Source organism: Dendropsophus ebraccatus, chromosome 14, assembly GCF_027789765.1.
Source record: "Dendropsophus ebraccatus isolate aDenEbr1 chromosome 14, aDenEbr1.pat, whole genome shotgun sequence".
Lineage (NCBI taxonomy): Eukaryota > Metazoa > Chordata > Amphibia > Anura > Hylidae > Dendropsophus > Dendropsophus ebraccatus.
Genome location: NC_091467.1, coordinates 21164827 through 21183274, shown reverse-complemented (window position 1 = coordinate 21183274; position 18448 = coordinate 21164827). Strand labels below are relative to the sequence as shown.

Below are 18448 nucleotides of genomic sequence, written 5' to 3'. Positions count from 1 at the left end.
TATCAATATGCCCAACCTCTTCAATGGGTCACCAAGGAGAAAAAGGAGCATCAAACGTAACATGGTTAAATGTTTTATAAATGAAGAAGCCGCACGCAATTTCAATGGAAATTTTGCACACAGACAAAAAGGATAGGATACCAATACTTCTGAGGAATCGTGAAGCAGGGAAACCTGATAGCAGGGAGATAAATAAGTCATGAAACCTATATATAGCGACCATGCCCAGTCACAATACTTAAAATAGGAGCGAGACAATGTGATTAAGGAAATTAAAAGACTGGTTCCGGACAACGTTTCCGATGTTCGAGTCTCCATCATCCAACATACAGAGACATTATAGCGAGGCTGCTTTAGTCGTGATATTTTATTTTGAACCATAACTTTATACAGAAGAGCCACCCTTACACTTAGTCCATGTCTCCGCGGGTCAGACAGGTAAATGACAATAACACTTACACGCTAATGCCCATGTCACATGATGATATCAGCCATGCCTAAAGACAAGCAGGTCTGGTCGCATAGCCTTGTCTCCCTTGAGTCACACTCCAGTTTAACTCTATGATAAATTTCATTCAATGGTTTCCAATAGGTTCAATGTACGGTTTTGAGTACCGACTGTCATAAAACATTCTATTTAAGACTAGAGATGAGCTCAACTCTAGCATGCTCGGGTCCATCTAAACTGCAGCATTTGATTAGCGGTGGCTGAAGAAGTTGGATTCAGCCCTAAGGATGCCTGGAAAACATGGATGCAGCCATAGGCTGTATCCATGTTTTCCAGGACTCCCTAGGGCTGCATCCAACTTCTTCAGCCACCGCTAATCAAATGCTGCACGCTTAAGTTTGGATGGACCCGAGCATGCTCGAGTAAGCAAGGGCACCTTTATGTACACCAGACACTTGGCTTTTAGGGGCACATTATGGTATCTGAACACAAGCATTGGACAGGATCACGTCTGGTGAGGCAGTCTGACCCTGTTACGATAGGTTGATATGCATATGATCATATACGTAACTTGCCCAAGAACAGGCTGTTATCGGAACCGGACGTAAATTGACATAAAAACACCAACCAGATGGATGCAGTCTTAAAGTTGTAGCTCAAATCCTACAATCCCTCTGTTCCTTAGAGTTGTAGATTTCTTAGATTTTAGACTGATCTTTTGTTACATTTTTAATAAAGTATTGTATTGGCCCCCAAAAGTTATACAAATCACCAATATACACTTATTACGGGAAATGCACATAAAGTGCTTTTTTCCCAGCACTTACTACTGCATCAAGGCTTCACTTCCTGGATAACATGGTGATGTCACTTCCCGGATAACATGGTGATGTCACTTCCTGGATAACATGGTGATGTCACTTCCTGGATAACATGGTGATGTCACTTACTGAATAAAATGGTGATGTCACGACCCGATTTCCAGAGCTGCGAGGGCTGAGGATGATGGCAGAAGGACACAGGGCACTGGAGGGACACTGAGCATCCCTCTGCCATCATCCTCTCCAGCAGCCACAGCCCGCACAGCTCTGGGAGTCGGGTTGTGACATCACCATGTTATCCAGTTAGTGACATCACCATGTTATCAAGGAAGTGACATCACCATGTTATCCAGGAAGTGAAGCCTTGATGCAGTACTAAGTGCAGGGGAAAAAGCAGTTTATAAGTATTTCCAGTAATAAGTGTATATTGGTGATCTGTATAACCTTTGGGGGGGCAATAAAAAACTAATAAAAATTTTCGTCAGACTTCTTTAAAAGAAACAGTAAAACCACTTTGTACATGGTAAGCTATCATTAGCCTTAGTAAGGGGTGGTTGAACTTGAATGGGCCCTGTCACTTTAAAAAAAAAAAAAAAAAAAAAGCAGTGGTGGGGAACCTGTGGCCCTCTAGTTGTTGCAAAACTACAACTCCTATGATGGAAATTGTAGTTTTGCAATAGCTGGAGGGCCGAAGGTTCCCCACCACTGTTGCAGAGACATGTCAAAAGTTTTAATCAGTCAGGGTCTGAGTGTCAAGACCCCCACTGATTGCTAGATAGAGCTAAGAGAAATTCACTCTAAGCACCTTCTCTCTGCAATTCTGTGCATGTGACCAAGTCAGACTTCCAAGTCTATGGACCCATGGGTCTCATGTTATGTCCACAGAGACTGAAGAGAGAGGCTCGCAGCCAAACACTTCTCCCCACCCCTTCAAGTGATTGTGACCCAGCCCCCCATGATCAAAACTCTCTTCAAACTTCAAAAATCTCTACGACCTTTCTGAAGTTTTTTTTAAAGTGACAGGTACGCTTTTTAAAATAAATATAGTATAGATCTAATTCACGCATCTAGCTTGTGGCAGCAAAATTTGACATATAAAGCACATGTTGTGCAATTTTAGCACATAGAAAAAAATATATCTGGCAAATGATCCAGTTGAAACAAAACAAAAAAAAAACACTAAAAGGACATCCATACAAAATATTCATTACATATATCGTGTAGCAATTTTCCATGTATAGGTGAATGCAGGTCATAGGCGATCTGCATACAAGCCTATAACAAATCCTGGTCAATTGGTATAGAATATGTACAACTTCTGGAACTGGCATGATGGGCTTGGGATGTTTGTATCATTTGGATACATATAAAATGACGCCACTAGTACAGTACACATATTATACTCGGTGTGTATGACCCGGCACATGGATGTGGCACACACTCTGTAAACCATTGGGTCTTTAGAGTCTCTTCCTGAGATGCCAAGGTGCTTGGTACAGAGGATGCCTATGCATTCATGTGAAATGGTAGGTGTACATGCATGGTCAGGTAGGACTAACACTCATACATAGGTACAAATGTGTCTGTAAACACTGGGAAGAGCCAGCTGATCCTTTTCCCCTCTTAAAGTCATCAAAGTAAATCAATGGCATCTTTGGTCTGGATCCGACTTATCCTCGTAAAGGTTTACGAACAAATTCAAGAACTCGTTTTCTTCATTGTCCATTGGAAGGTTCAGGGCATAGTCCAGGCGCCTCATTTAGTGAAGGACGGACCTTCTTCCTTTCCTTAAAGCGCCCGGAGTTGGACACCTTTACGTGTTTGCCTTTTGTGTTTTTGTCTACAATTTTCTCTAGCCGTGCCGTGTAATTGCTATCTCCAGGGCTTTCCTCCGGTACCTTCTCTGTGCCAGCGTGCTCCACCACCGACTCATAGACAACCTTTGGTGCGGACTTCTTTTTTCTGAGAAATGTGAGTTTCCACCAACTATGTGAGGGCTCCGCCATGGAGCTGAGCTGCTGGAAGAGAAGAAGATAGCAGCAGTTTTGTATGGGATTACTAACTAAACGTTCAAAAAAACATTTGTTCTGAGAATACTAGTTTTCGTATATACTGTATCTTCAGTACTGAAAACATAGGGACATTTGGGGTAATATTTACTCCCTCCCTAGTGTTGGGATCCAGTTTTCTTTTTGAGGAGGTAGATATCCTGAATATCAAGTGAAAGGGATCAGTAATTTTAGCCAAAACAGGAATGGGACCAACACAGGAAAGAACTATACTAGAAAGATCTGCACTAGAGATGAGCACAACTCCAGCATGCTCCAGTCCAATCATTCGATGTCTGAAAAAGTTGGATGCAGCCCTAGGGAGTCCTGAAAAACATGGATACAGCCATAGGCATGCTAGCGCTGTTCTTATCTCTAATCTGCACCTTTTTTCCTATGTTCAGACCACGACCAATCAGGAGCAAGACAGCCCCATAGACTTACACTATACGGCCATCTCGGTCACACAGACTTTCCTCAGGCTCAGTCTGATCAGTTACACTTTGATTATTTAGACCCTGACCAATAAAAACATGATGGAGGAGATTTATCAAACATGGTGTAAAGTGAAACTGGCTCAGTTGCCCCTAGCAACCAATCAGATTCCACCTTTCATTTTCCAAAGAGTCTGTGAGGAATGAAAAGTGGAATCTGATTGGTTGCTAGGGGCAACTGAGCCAGTTTCACTTTACACCATATTTGATAAATCTCCCCTAATATGTCTATCAAAAGGGTTTTTTTTAATGATAGTAACCATTAATGTTGTGCCAGGGTGAGGACATAGATCTAATAAGCTGATGTTCACTCTGTCCGGCAGGGGGTTAATTTATTACAAGTACTAACTTACCTCTCCTTGTGCCCACGGTGAGCAGCAGGACGGGCCTCAGGCATTTTCCCCTGAATTATGATGATGACGTGACGACTCTGGGGAAAAGGTCTGTCCTGGCTGATAGACTGGCCGCTCAGCCAATCAGTGACTGGAGGACCGTCTCGACCCTATCACTGACTGGCTAAGCGGCCAGTCCATCAGCCGGGTTGTGACGTATCAGCTCTACGGATTCCGGTGGAGGTCCCAAGGCTGGTCTTGCCGCTCACCGCAGGAACAGGTAGAGGTAATTTAGACCTTGTAATCAATTTCTCCCATACCGCTGCCAGATTTTATAATCTGCCAGACTTCTCCTTTAAGTGACATAGGTGTCTGGCCTTTGCTTCTATAGAAAATGAAATGCGTTGGTCACTTTAAGAGATCTTCCATGCAACATATATTTTACCTCCGTGGTACTTGATACTTATGAATGACACTTATACCCACTCAAATATCACCAGGTTATAAATTATGGATGCCATTTTTTTTTTTTGCCTTATGTATAGACGCTGTTTACACAGCCATGTGTTGCCTTTGTCTCATATGTCATAGGCTTAGGCTGCTGCTCATCTAATGTCTACAGTAGAATATTGATAGGAGGACTGGGTGCGATTGGGAGACAAATGCTGATTTTAGTAAACTAACCACCTTTGTTGTTTGCCATTGTTCTACTTACTATTACTTTTTTATATATATTTTTTTGTGCATTATGCTACTATATATATTATTATATTTCACAGTATAATAGCTATAGTACTAGTATTAATGTTAATGGCTAAGGCCCCAGATTATATGCTGTCACTTCTATACTGACAGTTTTCTATTACATTCTAAGGGATCGGCTGGGGACAAAGGTTACTGCTGCTATAGAATATTCATTGTTGTTGCATATGGCTTTTACTACGTAAACGCTGAGATAAAAAATCTCTTGACGCTACAACAAAATCGCATATATAAATTATAGATAGATAGATAGATAGATAGATATATAGATGAACCAACAGCACTCTGTTCTTTGTAGTTCAAAACAAAAGTGTCTTTATTCCATATAAGTGCGACGTTTCAACCGCCTCTCGCGGTCTTTTTCAAGCTTGAAAAAGACAGCGAGAGGCGGTTGAAACGTCGCACTTATATGGAATAAAGACACTTTTGTTTTGAACTACAAAGAACAGAGTGCTGCTGGTTCATCTATATATATACTACAGTGGACCCAGGTCTACGGTCCGACCCGCTGGCACCAGTTATCACAAGTTGTGCTGCTCTCATCCTTTGAATAGATAGATAGATAGATGGATAGAAAATAATAAGCTACAAGCCATAAAGGATAAATGATTCCTAGATTTGGCAAAACATCTTCCACCTCTTCATAGTTAATAGTCAAGGGATTTTCCAATATATATGAAAATCCCTTAGAATTTCAGCGCTTCAGATCCTCAATGTTGGGCGTAAAAAAAAAATTAGAATCAGGTAAACTTCGTCATAATGTCTAACCATCTTGACCGCTGTACTCATCTTCCATGATCCACTGCCGACAAGGAATTCTAGAAGCAATAACAGCCCAAGAAGCCCCATGCACCTGCTACAGTACGGTATATCGGGCCTGGGGCGATTCAGTCTTGATGGATGGCAAGTTATATTGTAAAAGAATAAAGCAGCTTTATGATCTATACAACATATGTTAGAGGGAAATTATAGATGGCTGGGTTTGTTAAGTAAGACGAGCTAAAGCCTACCTGTGTCTCCAACAATGTCTTGTTGTCACAGCGCTCTTCTAGGATACAGGAGTATCAGTTTCTTCTCGAGTATCCGTATGTCTATAGTATCTTCTTCTGGCAGGTAAACAGGTGCCTCTCGTCTCTGTTTATGTCCTCCCCGGCTATAAAGATATGGCACTGGTACAGGGCTGTCAATTCTTCTACTTGAATAACTTGACTGGGACAGAGGTCTCTTTTGGTCTCTGTGGACACAGGAGTCTCGCTCAGCCTGGTACAGGTGTCTCGGCTTCTTTCTCTCGCTCACTCTCTCTGAAGGTTAAACCTGACCCTCCCAGCTCAACAAACAGGAGAGAACAGGAACTGAGACATGAATATTTATAGGTAGGACACACCTGTCACATTTTAACAGAGTTCAGCAGGTGAGTGTGACAGAAGTGTGCAACAATAGAAATCAGGGCTGTGGATCTGCGCTCATCCTGGACGTGTAGTGGAGGGAAAGGTGAAAGCAAAGTATACATTGGCTTTATCCCATGGATGGGTGTTTTATGTGACTATGGCCACTATAGTTCTCCATCACCATATGGTAAGGAAGCTTCGGTGGTGTCATTTTTGCCATTTCTACGTTTTTGCGCAAGGACGGGGGGGGGGGGGGGCCTGGCTATCTACCTTTTACATCTGATTTATCATGTGCCTTTTTGATAATTTTTTTGGGGGAAAAAGTGCTCCAAGTACTACCCTAGCATAGTTGTTTTAGCATGAATTGCTTTAACAAGAATCGATTGCTCTTTTAAAAATTTCGCCGCACAACAACCATAACATTTTGTGCAACCCATAAAAAGTACCACCTTTTTTTAGTCTTTTTTCTTTAACAAAATGCTGAAACCAACCGGGTGTTTACGCCCTGGTTTTGCCTCCCTTTAAATAGTTTTTTTTTTTTTAGTAAAAATAAATACAAAAAATATAGTTGTATATATATTCTTATATGCCACTGTGTGCACTGAAGACAAATTTGCCAGCATACTCACCTCCCCTGATTCCCTTCTGTTACTGTCATTCTCCCTGCACTTGTGTCCCTGAAGCACTCCCCTTCTTCCTGTTTGCAATGATGTTTCATCCGAGTAGGAACGTCCGTTCATCACATTGATTGGCTAAGTGAATATTAAATATCATTGAGAGGAGGAAGAAGACAACTGCAGTAGGGGACCAGGTAGAGGGAGAACATCAGTGAGGGATCAGGGGAGTATGTTGGCTTTGTAGTACCTTCCTTCTCCAAAAATAGCGTCACTTTGCAGGCTTATAACATAGACTTGGAATATAAGCCCTATTCTAATAATAAACTGGATATAAGCCCAACTGGATGAATAATAACTGGATATAATCCCTACTCCAATAATAAGCCCTAGTTATAGTCAGCTGACTGGATTGCTGACACCGGGTGCTGAGCATCAGCCAATCAGGGCCAGGCTTATGCTCCGCCCCCACTTGCTCAGCACAAGCTGCAGGAGCGGTAAGAAGATGCACAGTAGGGGACAATGAATATAGGAAGTATGGGGGCAACTATGGGGGGGGGGGGGGGCTGGAGGTAGACAGTATAAAGACTACCTGCAGAGGTGGGATGTATACAGTATGGGGGAACAATTACAGAGGTAGAGCTGGGCGATATGGCCAAAAAATAGAATCTCGATTTTTTAAAAATTTTGGACGATTCTCGATTTAAATCTCGATTTTTTTTTTCCTTTTTGCTAAATAAACAGAATAGTTTTGTCCTTGCAGCATCAGATACTATTTTAATGACATTTGAGACAACTGTATTGCTTCTCACTGTAACAGTGCTCCCCTGTAGTAGACAAGCCCCCTGTGTGCCGTTCTGGGCCCCCATATAGTATAGGAGATCTTCTTTGTGTGTTTAGTAGTGGAGGTATAGTGGATAAGGGGTGTAGTAGTAGTAGTACAGGTAAAGATGAGGGGTGTAGTAGTACAGGTACAGATGAGGGGTGTAGTAGTACAGGTACAGATGAGGGGTGTAGTAGTAGTAGTACAGGTACAGATGAGGGGTGTAGTAGTAGTACAGGTACAGATGAGGGGTGTAGTAGTACAGGTACAGATGAGGGGTGTAGTAGTACAGGTACAGATGAGGGGTGTAGTAGTAGTACAGGTAAAGATGAGGGGTGCAGTAGTAGTACACGTATAGATGAGGGGTGCAGTAGTAGTACACGTATAGATGAGGGGTGCAGTAGTAGTACACGTATAGATGAGGGGTGCAGTAGTAGTACACGTATAGATGAGGGGTGTAGTAGTAGTACAGGTATAGATGAGGAGTGTAGTAGTAGTAGTAGTAGTACAGGTACAGATGAGGGGTGTAGTAGTACAGGTAAAGATGAGGGGTGTAGTACTAGTACACGTATAGATGAGGGGTGTAGTAGTAGTACAGGTATAGATGAGGAGTGTAGTAGTAGTAGTACAGGTACAGATGAGGGGTGTAGTAGTACAGGTATAGATGAGGGGTGTAGTAGTACAGGTATAGATGAGGGGTGTAGTAGTAGTACAGGTATAGATGAGGGGTGTGGTAGTACAGGTATAGATGAGGGGTGTAGTAGTAGTACAGGTACAGATGAGGGGTGTAGTAGTAGTACAGGTATAGATGGGGTGTAGTAGTAGTACAGGTATAGATGAGGGGTGTAGTAGTACAGGTACAGATGAGGGGTGTAGTAGTAGTACAGGTATAGATGAGGGGTGTAGTAGTAGTACAGGTACAGATGAGGGGTGTAGTAGTAGTACAGGTATACATGAGGGGTGTAGTAGTAGTACAGGTATAGATGAGGGGTGTAGTAGTAGTATAGGTACAGATGAGGGGTGTAGTAGTAGTACAGGTATAGATGAGGGGTGTAGTAGTAGTACAGGTATAGATGAGGGGTGTGGTAGTAGTACAGGTATAGATGGGGTGTAGTAGTAGTAGTACAGGTATAGATGAGGGGTGTAGTAGTAGTACAGGTATACATGAGGGGTGTAGTAGTACAGGTACAGATGAGGGGTGTAGTAGTAGTACAGGTAAAGATGAGGGGTGTGGTAGTAGTACAGGTATAGATGAGGGGTGTGGTAGTAGTACAGGTATAGATGAGGGGTGTGGTAGTAGTACAGGTATAGATGGGGTGTAGTAGTAGTAGTACAGGTATAGATGAGGGGTGTAGTAGTAGTACAGGTATAGATGAGGGGTGTAGTAGTAGTACAGGTACAGATGAGGGGTGTAGTAGTACAGGTACAGATGGGCAGCTAGGGGGGGATGGAGGGGGACTGGGGGTGACGGAGGGCGACTGGGGGTGACGGAGGGCGACTGGGGGTGATGGAGGAGGAGTGGGGGTGATGGAGGGCGACTGGGGGTGATGGAGGAGGAGTGGGGGTGATGGAGGGCGACTGGGGGTGATGGAGGGCGACTGGGGGTGATGGAGGGCGACTGGGGGTGACGGAGGGCGACTGGGGGTGATGGAGGAGGAGTGGGGGTGATGGAGGGCGACTGGGGGTGATGGAGGAGGAGTGGGGGTGATGGAGGGCGACTGGGGGTGATGGAGGGCGACTGGGGGTGATGGAGGGCGACTGGGGGAGATGGAGGGCGACTGGGGGAGATGGAGGGGGGCTGGGGCAGCTGGGAATGATTGGGAAAGGAGTACACATAGCCCTCCTCCCCTCACCCCGGCCACACATGCAGGTCCCGGTCTCTGCAGGGACTGTAGTGGTGATAGCGTCGCTGCCATTACTGGAGCTGTACAGCGGGATCAGGGGTGAAGATCCTGCTGTACAGCTCCAGTAATGGCAGCGACGCTATCACCACTACAGTCCCTGCAGAGACCGGGACCTGCATGTGTGGCCGGGGTGAGGGGAGGAGGGCTATGTGTACAGCTGGGGAAGGTCGGTCGCGGCTCTGGGGGACTGCCGACCGACCTGCACCTCGCCGCACTTCCCGCCCGCCCGGCACCTCGCCGCACTTCCCGCCCGCCCGGCACCTCCACGCAGCGCCGCCCCCTCACTTCCCGCCGGCCGTAACCTGCACCTCATGGCCGGCCGGCACCTCCACGCAGTGCTGCCCGCCCTCCATCTCCTGCCCGGCACCTGCACCTCCCGTCCGCCCGCCCGACTGACTCTCCGCGCTTCTCTGCCCTTCTCTGCCCGCAATGATTTTTTGTGAAAATCGAATTTACGATTTTCACAAAAAATCAAATCGATTCTAACCTTCTGGGCGAATTAATCGAATTAATTCGATTAATCGCCCAGCCCTATACAGAGGGGAGAGAAAAGTATATATTATGGGGACTACCTGCAGACAAGAGATGTAAATAGTATGGGCGAACAACTACAGAGGGGGATGTATACAGTATGGGGACTACCTGCAGAGGGGGGATGTATACAGTATGGGGACTACCTGCAGAGGGGGGATGCATACAGTATGGGGGTACAACTACAGAGGGGTGGGAGGTATACAGTATGGGGGACCACCTTCAGAGGTGGATGTATACAGTATGTATACAGTATGGTACAACTACAGGGGGAGCGAGGGATAAAGCATGGGGGTCCTTACTGCAAAGAGGGGATGTATGCAATATGGGGGAAGAACTACAGGGGGAGGGGGGGTATACAGTATGGAGGTCTAACTACAGGGGAGCTTACAGTATAGGAGCCTAACAACAGTATGGAGGCTACCTACCGTATAGAGTGGGGATACAGGGTAGGGGCATAGAACATGTTTCTTAGAAAATAAGACCTACCCCGAAAATAAGGCCTGGATCTCTTTATCAGAGAAAACATAATATAAGACCCTGTCTTATTTTCAGAGATACATGGTATCTGTCAGCCATAGAATAATATGGGATCCTTCTTATAGATACTTTGTAAGTTTTATTAAGATGTATCCATAAAGCTATGCCATTATATTTTATGTGCTGGACGCCACTGATAGGCATCCCTTTATTGAACCTGTCACTCATAGGCTATAATAGTATACATGTCATACAGTGGGGAAAATAAGTATATGATATGATATATCATAGGTGTGTAATACTGATTGTAGGCACACATCGACTGTGAGAGACACAATTAGAAGGAAAATTCCGGAAAATCACATATTTAGCATTTTATTGCATGAAATAAATATTTGATACAACGGAAAACGGCAGCTAATATTTGGCCCAGTAACCTGTGTTTGCAGTTAGGCCCCGTTCCCACTGAGCAAAACTAGCGGAATTCCGCGGCGGAAATGCCGTTAGCCTCCCGCTCATAATGGGAGTCTATGGGAGGCGCGTGCTCCTGCCCTGTCCGCGCTGAAGAATGAACATGTTTATTCTTCAGCGTGGACAGGGCAGGAGCGCGCACCTCCCATAGACTCCCATTACGAGCGGGAGGCTAACGGAGTTCCGCTAGTTTTGCTCAGTGGGAACATCTTCTCCAGATCTTTCAGGTTTCAGGTTTGTCACTGGCCAACACTAAGTTTCAGCTCCCTCCAAAGATCTTCTATTAGGCCATATTCACATGGTATAAGACACCGGCCGGGTCACAGAACGGCCGGTGTCAGAGAAGATCATCCAGGCTGGTACTGCAGTACCGGCTGGATGATCTTAATTTCTGCTGAATTCACCACTACAATGGAGCATGCAGCCGCGTGCTCCACTGTGAGAACCAACAGGTTCTCTGCAGCCGTTATTCAATGAATAACAGCCACAGAGAACTGACATGTCAGTTTTCCATGCGGCCAGATGGAATCATGGCCGGATCGTATACTATGGGGGAGAATTATCAAGCATGGTGTAAAGCGAAACTGGCTCAGTTACCCCTAGCAACCAATCAGATTCCACCTTTCATTCCTCACAGACTCTTTGGAAAATGAAAGGTGGAATCTGATTGGTTGCTAGGGGCAACTGAGCCAGTTTCGCTTTACACCATGCTTGATAATTCTCCCCCCATGTTTCTCTGAAAATGTGTACATCCCCTGACCTTGTTAGTTGAAGATGTCCCTACAAGTAACAGTGATACAACACATGGAATACCAATGACATTTAAGAGGGTTGTCATCTAAACAGCTATCAGATGGTTCATTGCTTGTTCTGATTGCTAGAATCCCCCAATGATCAGCTGTAATCCGCAGGTAAAATTGCCTGCACGCCTACATGATGGCATTGGGGAACCATGTAATATGTTACTAATATAGACTAGTAGGGGACAGGAGATTTATGCTAGGCAGTACTTTTTTTTCCATCCATTTAACATGAGCCTTCCTGCCCCCTCTTCATATGAGTATAATTCAAATAGGAGTGTATGTGTTAAAGGGGTACTCCAGCAAGAAAAAAATCTTTTAAATCAGCTGGTGCCAGATATTTGTAATTTACTTCTATTAAAAAATCTTGTCCTCTAGTACTTATCAGCTGCTGCATGTCCTGCAGGAAGTGGTGTATTCTTTCCAGTGTGGAGAGCAGTAGAGGTTTTCTATGGGGATTTGCTGCTGGTCTGGACAGTTCCTGACATGGACAGAGGTGGCAGCAGAGAGCACCGTGTCAGACTGGAAACAATACACCACTTCCTGCAGGACAAATACCAGAAAACTTGAGATATTATTCATAGAAGTAAATTACAAATCTTTGGCACTTTCTGACACCAGTTGCTTTGAAAGAAAGAAATTTTTGCTGAAGTACCCCTTTAAAACCCTATTACACCGATCGATTGTTCTGTAAGAACTATAACAACCAAAAATAAGCAATTATCTGCCCATGTAATAACATCTACTTATCAAACAACGAGCTATAAGTCGTTCATCATAATAAATCCTTCGCAAATGTACTTGTCTAAACCGCTGTCATTTTATAGCCAACAGCTTAGCATAATCAATGACGTCATAAATACATTTGCATATATAAACAAAATAAAGTATGGTACAAAACAGGATAAAGTGCGGATAAAAGATGTCTGCCGCACTTTATCCTGTTTTGTACCATACTTTATTTTGTTTATATATGCAAATGTATTTATGACGTCATTGATTATGCTAAGCTGTTGGCTATAAAATGACATCACTTGGACACTCCCACTATGCTTGATAACAGTGGCGTAGCTACCATGAAGGCAGGGCACGCAGCCGCGGGGGGGCCCGGGCCACAGGGGGGCCCGGGCCCCCCAGGGCAAAGCATGGCCTGCCTTCATGATGCTACCACATGCATCTCAGGACACCGCCAACCCCCACCGTTAGCGGTGTATAAGAGCATCACCGGCGCTGTCCCCTTTCCAGGCTTCCCGGAGCCAGCACTCGGCTTCGTCCAGCCCACCTCTGACCACCGCCCCCTCCGCGTCCCGCCAATCAGAGCGCCCCCCCCCCCTCCCCCGGTGTAGCGTGTAGGCGCGGCCCCAGCGCCGCCACAGATCCTGGTCCCTGTCATCCCTCGGCGCCCCCCCCCCCTCAACAAGGGAGCAGTTTCCTGGAGCCCCCCAGATGGTGTTTCAGGGCCGCCCGTGACCCCCGTTCTCCCCCTCCTTCTGGACGAGAGCTCAGACCAGACAGCACAGGACCAGAAGAGGAGCTGCCAGAGCAGGAACCAGGTCAGGTAAGATTCCCCACAGAAAACTATAAACCCCACCATGTCCTGCTAATAGTTCATGGTGGGAGTTGTAGTTTTGTAACCTGTTGCTGTCACTGTTGCAGAACTACAATCCCCATCAAGCCCTATTGGCAGAACATAATGGGAGTTGTAGTTCTGCAATGGATAAGAGGATGACTCAGTATCGAGGGGGGAGCATGGCACAGTTATATACAGGACTACATCTCCCAGCATGGTGTGTGGTAGTATACAGGACTACATCTCCCAGCATGCTGTGTGTGGTAGTATACAGGACTACATCTCCCAGCATGGTGTGTGGTAATATACAGGACTACATCCCCAGCATGGTGTGTGGTAATATACAGGACTACATCCCCAGCATGGTGTGTGGGGTAATATACAGGACTACATCTCCCAGCATTGTGTGTGGTAATATACAGGACTACATCCCCCAGCATGGTGTGTGGTAATATACAGGACTACATCTCCCAGCATGGTGTGTGGTAATATACAGGACTACATCCCCAGCATGGTGTGTGGTAATATACAGGACTACATCCCCAGCATGGTGTGTGGGGTAATATACAGGACTACATCTCCCAGCATTGTGTGTGGGGTAATATACAGGACTACATCTCCCAGCATAGTGTGTGGTAATATACAGGACTACATCTCCCAGCATGTTGTGTGTGGTAATATACAGGACTACATCTCCCAGCATGGTGTGTGGGGTAATATACAGGACTACATCTCCCAGCATAGTGTGTGGTAATATACAGGACTACATCCCCAGCATGGTGTGTAGGGTAATATACAGGACTACATCTCCCAGCATAGTGTGGGGTAATATACAGGACTACATCCCCAGCATGGTGTGTGGGGTAATATACAGGACTACATCTCCCAGCATTGTGTGTGGGGTAATATACAGGACTACATCTCTCAGCATGGTGTGTGTGTGGTTATTTGCAGGTCTTAATAGGAGTTGTAGTTCACACACTTAAGATGATGGCACAGTACATGAGGGGGAGATGGTAGCACAATACACAAGGGATAGCCAGCACCACAGTGCTCCGCCTTCATGGCGGCTCACAACACGTCGCATGGCAGAGAGGGTTTCTTTTGTGGCCAGAGGCAGCTGTGCACCTCCAGCCACAAGAGCTCCCAAACCTACCCCCCCCCCCCCCCATATACATACTCACTTTGCCCGTCGCAGCATTCCTTTATTCTCCCAGCCCCATGGTGCACAAGTGGCACGCCGGGGAACTGTGCCAGGCCAGGTGAGTGTGTGTCTGGCAGGTGAGTGGGGGGGGGGCCCATAAAGTTTTTTGCTATGGGGCCCCATGAATCCTAGTTACGCCCCTGCTTGATAATGACCTCGTGAGGAGGTCGAAACGTCGCATCTTTTGTATCTTTTGTACTTTATAGAATAAATCACCTTTTCACCACCTATGCTGGCGTGCTGAGGAATATCTGGACATACTTTTGGGGATCCCCAAGCCAGGGGACTGACTCCGCGCAGCACCCGCCTCATGCAATTTTGGATGTGCGGCTTTCTCCTGTTTCTTCCTGGATAACATGGTGATGTCACTTCCTGGATAAAATGGTGATGTCACGACCCGACTCCCAGATCTGTGCGGACTGTGGCTGCTGGAGAGGATGATGGCAGGGGGATGCTCAGTGTCCCTCCAGTGCCCTGTGTCCCTCAGTGTCCCCCTGCCATCATCCTCTCCAGCAGCCACAGCCCGCTCAGCTCTGGAAGTCGGGTCGTGACATCACTATTTTATCCAGGAAGTGACATCACCATGTTATCTAGGAAGTGGCATCACCATGTTATCCAGGTAGTGACATTACCATGTTATCCAGGAAGTGAAGCCTTGATGCAGTAGTAAGTGCAGGGAAAAAAGTACCTTATGTACAATTTCTGTAATAAGTGTTTATTGGTGATTTGTATAACTTTTGGTGGGGAATACAATACTTTAATAAAAAATTTTGCTGGAGTTCTCCTTTTGATGAAGTAAGTTACTTTGCAAATAGCGCTGTATGATCTCTATTGCAGGTAATGTAATTTCTATATGCCATATGTTATCAGTGGTATTTGCATATACAGATATAGCATGTAGGTGTGTCCACATAGGAAGAATGTGCCGATTTGGTGAATAGTACGGCTAGGTTCCTCATTTACTCTGTATTCATATCATGTTTAATGACATACATTGCCTTCTTTATTGGTCGTGCTTGGGATGGGATACGGCTATAACAGTGCATTGAACGATTATTTTTACAGGACATTCTGAGATGTAGTGATGATTCATGCCAGGTACATCTGCGTAGGTTTAACAATTTTACTGCTAAGAGCAACATTTCTTATTACTGCGAAACAATAGGATTATGGCCGACTCTGCCCCAACCCTTGTACAAGGTCTGAATTGTTCTGGCAAATAAAACTGCATGGCGGCTCAGTGGTTAGCATTGCTGCCTTGCATCGCTGTGGTCATCTGACCAGAAGCAGCTATTGCAAAACTACAATTCCCATCATGCCTGGACAGCCAAAGCTAAAGCTTTGGCTGTCCAGGCATGATGGGAATTGTAGTTTTGCAACAGCTGAAGGGCCGAAGGTTCCCCACCCCTGCTATAAAGCTAGGACTATGTGCCAGCTTTGGATATCAAACAAACCTTCCAAACTACAGTTCCCATCATGCCTGGACAGCTAAATATCGGAAAATTCACAGTAATTATGGCAAATTTCAACCAAGTTGTTTGCAACTGTTGTGGATTTGCTGCTGAGTAAGTTATTATAGCGTGTACCTAAAATTTTAACACATCATGAAGCCATGTAAAAAGTGTGTTCAGAGAACACTAAAACGAGTGGGGAGAGAAGCACATGGGTGAGCGCTTCTCTCACCTCTATCTGTGCATGAGAACGAGATGGTCCCATAGACCTACATTGGGGGTCTGTCTCAGTCACATAGCAAAGAGTGAGGAGAGAATATACTTAAAGGGGTTGTCCAGCGAAAATCTTATTTCTTCAACTCAACAGGTGTCCAAAATTTATATAGATTTGTAATTGACTTCTATTTAAAAAATCTCAAGTCTTCCCATACTTATCAGCTACTGTATGTCCTGCAGGAAGTGGTGTTTTACTTTCAGTCTGGAACAGTGCTCTCTGCTGACACCTCTGGCTGAGACAGGAACTCGGTTTTCTATGAATCCCCATAGAAAACAGTTCCTGTCTCGGCCAGAGATGTCAGCAGAGAGCACCGTGTCTGAATGAAAATAAAACACTATTTCCTGCAGGACATACATCAGCTGATAAGTATGGGAAGACTTGAGATTTTTAAATAGAAGTAAATTACAAATCTATGTAACTTTCTGACACCTGATGATTTTTGCTGGACAAGATTTTTGCTGGACAACCCCTTTAAAGGGGTTATCCAGCGCTACAAAAACATGGCCACTTTTCCCCCTACTGTTGTCTCCAGTTCAGGTGCAGTTTGCAATTAAGCTCCATTTACTTCAATAGAACAGAGTTTCAAAACCCCACCCAAACTGGAGACAACAGTAGGGGGAAAGTGGCCATGTTTTTGTAGCGCTGGATAACCCCTTTAAAGGGAATCTGTCACCCAAGCACCCAGGACAGAACCCACTCTACCCCTGGATAAAGGATCATATACTGTACTTACCCCCTCGTGCTGGTCCCGCTCCGGATGCAGGTGCCGCTGCGGAGAAATCGCCTCCCGCTCCTCTGAGCCTGCTCATCCTGGCTTACTGCTTTGCTGTGGCTTTAAAATTCACCATTTCCGCATGGGTTCCGTGTAAAAATGTTCTGCTCTGTGAAACAGATTTCTTAAAGGGGTACTCAGGAGAAAAGAAATTGTTTTCAAATCAACTTCTATTTAAAAATCTCAAGTCTTCCAGTACTTATCAGCTGCTGTATGTCCTGCAGGAAGTGGTGTATTTCCAGTCTGACACAGTGCTCTCTGCTACCACTTCTGGCCATGTCAGGAACTGTCCCTATAGAAAACCTCTACTGCTGTGGACAGTTCCTGACACGGACGGAGGTGGCAACAGAGAGCACTGTGTCAGACTAGTAAGAATACACTATTTCCTGCAGGGCATACAGCAGCTGATAAGTACCGGAAGACTGGAGATTTTTTAAAATAAGTAACATACAAATCTTTATAACTTTCTGGCACCAGTTCATTTAAAAAGTTTTTTTTTCTCCCGAATACCCCTTTAAAATCCCACCCACTCTACCAGTACCGCAATACACTGCAGATGGTCAAGGTAGTAAATTTAACTTATGTGACAAAAATGCCTATGCTATATATATATATATATATATATATATATATATATATATATATATACAGTGGCGGTCTTTGGCACCAAGCACCCCAAGCGATCGCTTGGGGCCCCAACATCCAGGGGGGCCCCCACGCTCCGCTCTTGTGCTCAAGACCGCTGGACAGGGCCGCTGCCCCGCTCGCTGCTGTCATCTGAACTGTAACTATGAGCACTCGTAATGAGCGCTCATAGTTACATGCAGCAGCACTGACAGGGCGGGAGACATTGGCCCCCTTCCTGTCAGTCACTCTTGTGGCCGCAGGAAGAGTTTTCCCTGCGGTCACAAGTGGCAGCTTTGTCCTTGTGGTGCCGGCGCTCCAGTGACATCACTGGAGCATCGGCGCCAGGACAAGGGGAGTGCGGCCTCTTGTGATCGCAGGGACAACCCTTGCTGCGGCCACAAGAGTGAAGAGAAGAGGAGACGCCCGGACCCAGGTGAGTATAAGTGTTTGTTTTATTGTGTTATATACTATATGGGAGGGGGAGCACATAGGGGGCTATATAAAAGGGGGAGCACACATCGGGGGTCTATATAAATGGGGGGAGCACACAGGGGGGCTATATAACAGGGGGAGCGCACAGGGGGGCTATAGACTACTGGGGCTTCACAGAGGGGTCTATATACTACTGGTG

At 45.5% G+C, this 18448-nt stretch overlaps 2 protein-coding genes across 2 annotated transcripts in view; one reads left to right on the top strand and one right to left on the bottom strand.

Annotated features, from left to right (window-relative positions):
- Positions 1-2984: 2984 nt before the first annotated feature.
- Positions 2985-3275, bottom strand: PRR15L (proline rich 15 like). The gene has a single exon (XM_069951831.1). It carries the CDS (start codon positions 3273-3275, stop codon positions 2985-2987), a length of 291 nt encoding a protein of 96 aa, XP_069807932.1.
- A 3088-nt stretch (positions 3276-6363) lies between these two features.
- CDK5RAP3 (CDK5 regulatory subunit associated protein 3) overlaps positions 6364-18448 on the top strand; it is a 30105-nt gene continuing 18020 nt past the window's right edge. The window contains exon 1 of the mRNA XM_069953249.1: positions 6364-6480. Coding sequence (XP_069809350.1) covers positions 6451-6480 — 30 coding nt within the window. The 5' untranslated portion in view covers positions 6364-6450. The remainder of the gene's footprint in view (positions 6481-18448) is intronic.

Bases quoted from the DNA above. Each gene is read 5' to 3' on its own strand.
- PRR15L (XM_069951831.1), bottom strand. From the start codon at position 3,275: ATGGCGGAGCCCTCACATAGTTGGTGGAAACTCACATTTCTCAGAAAA.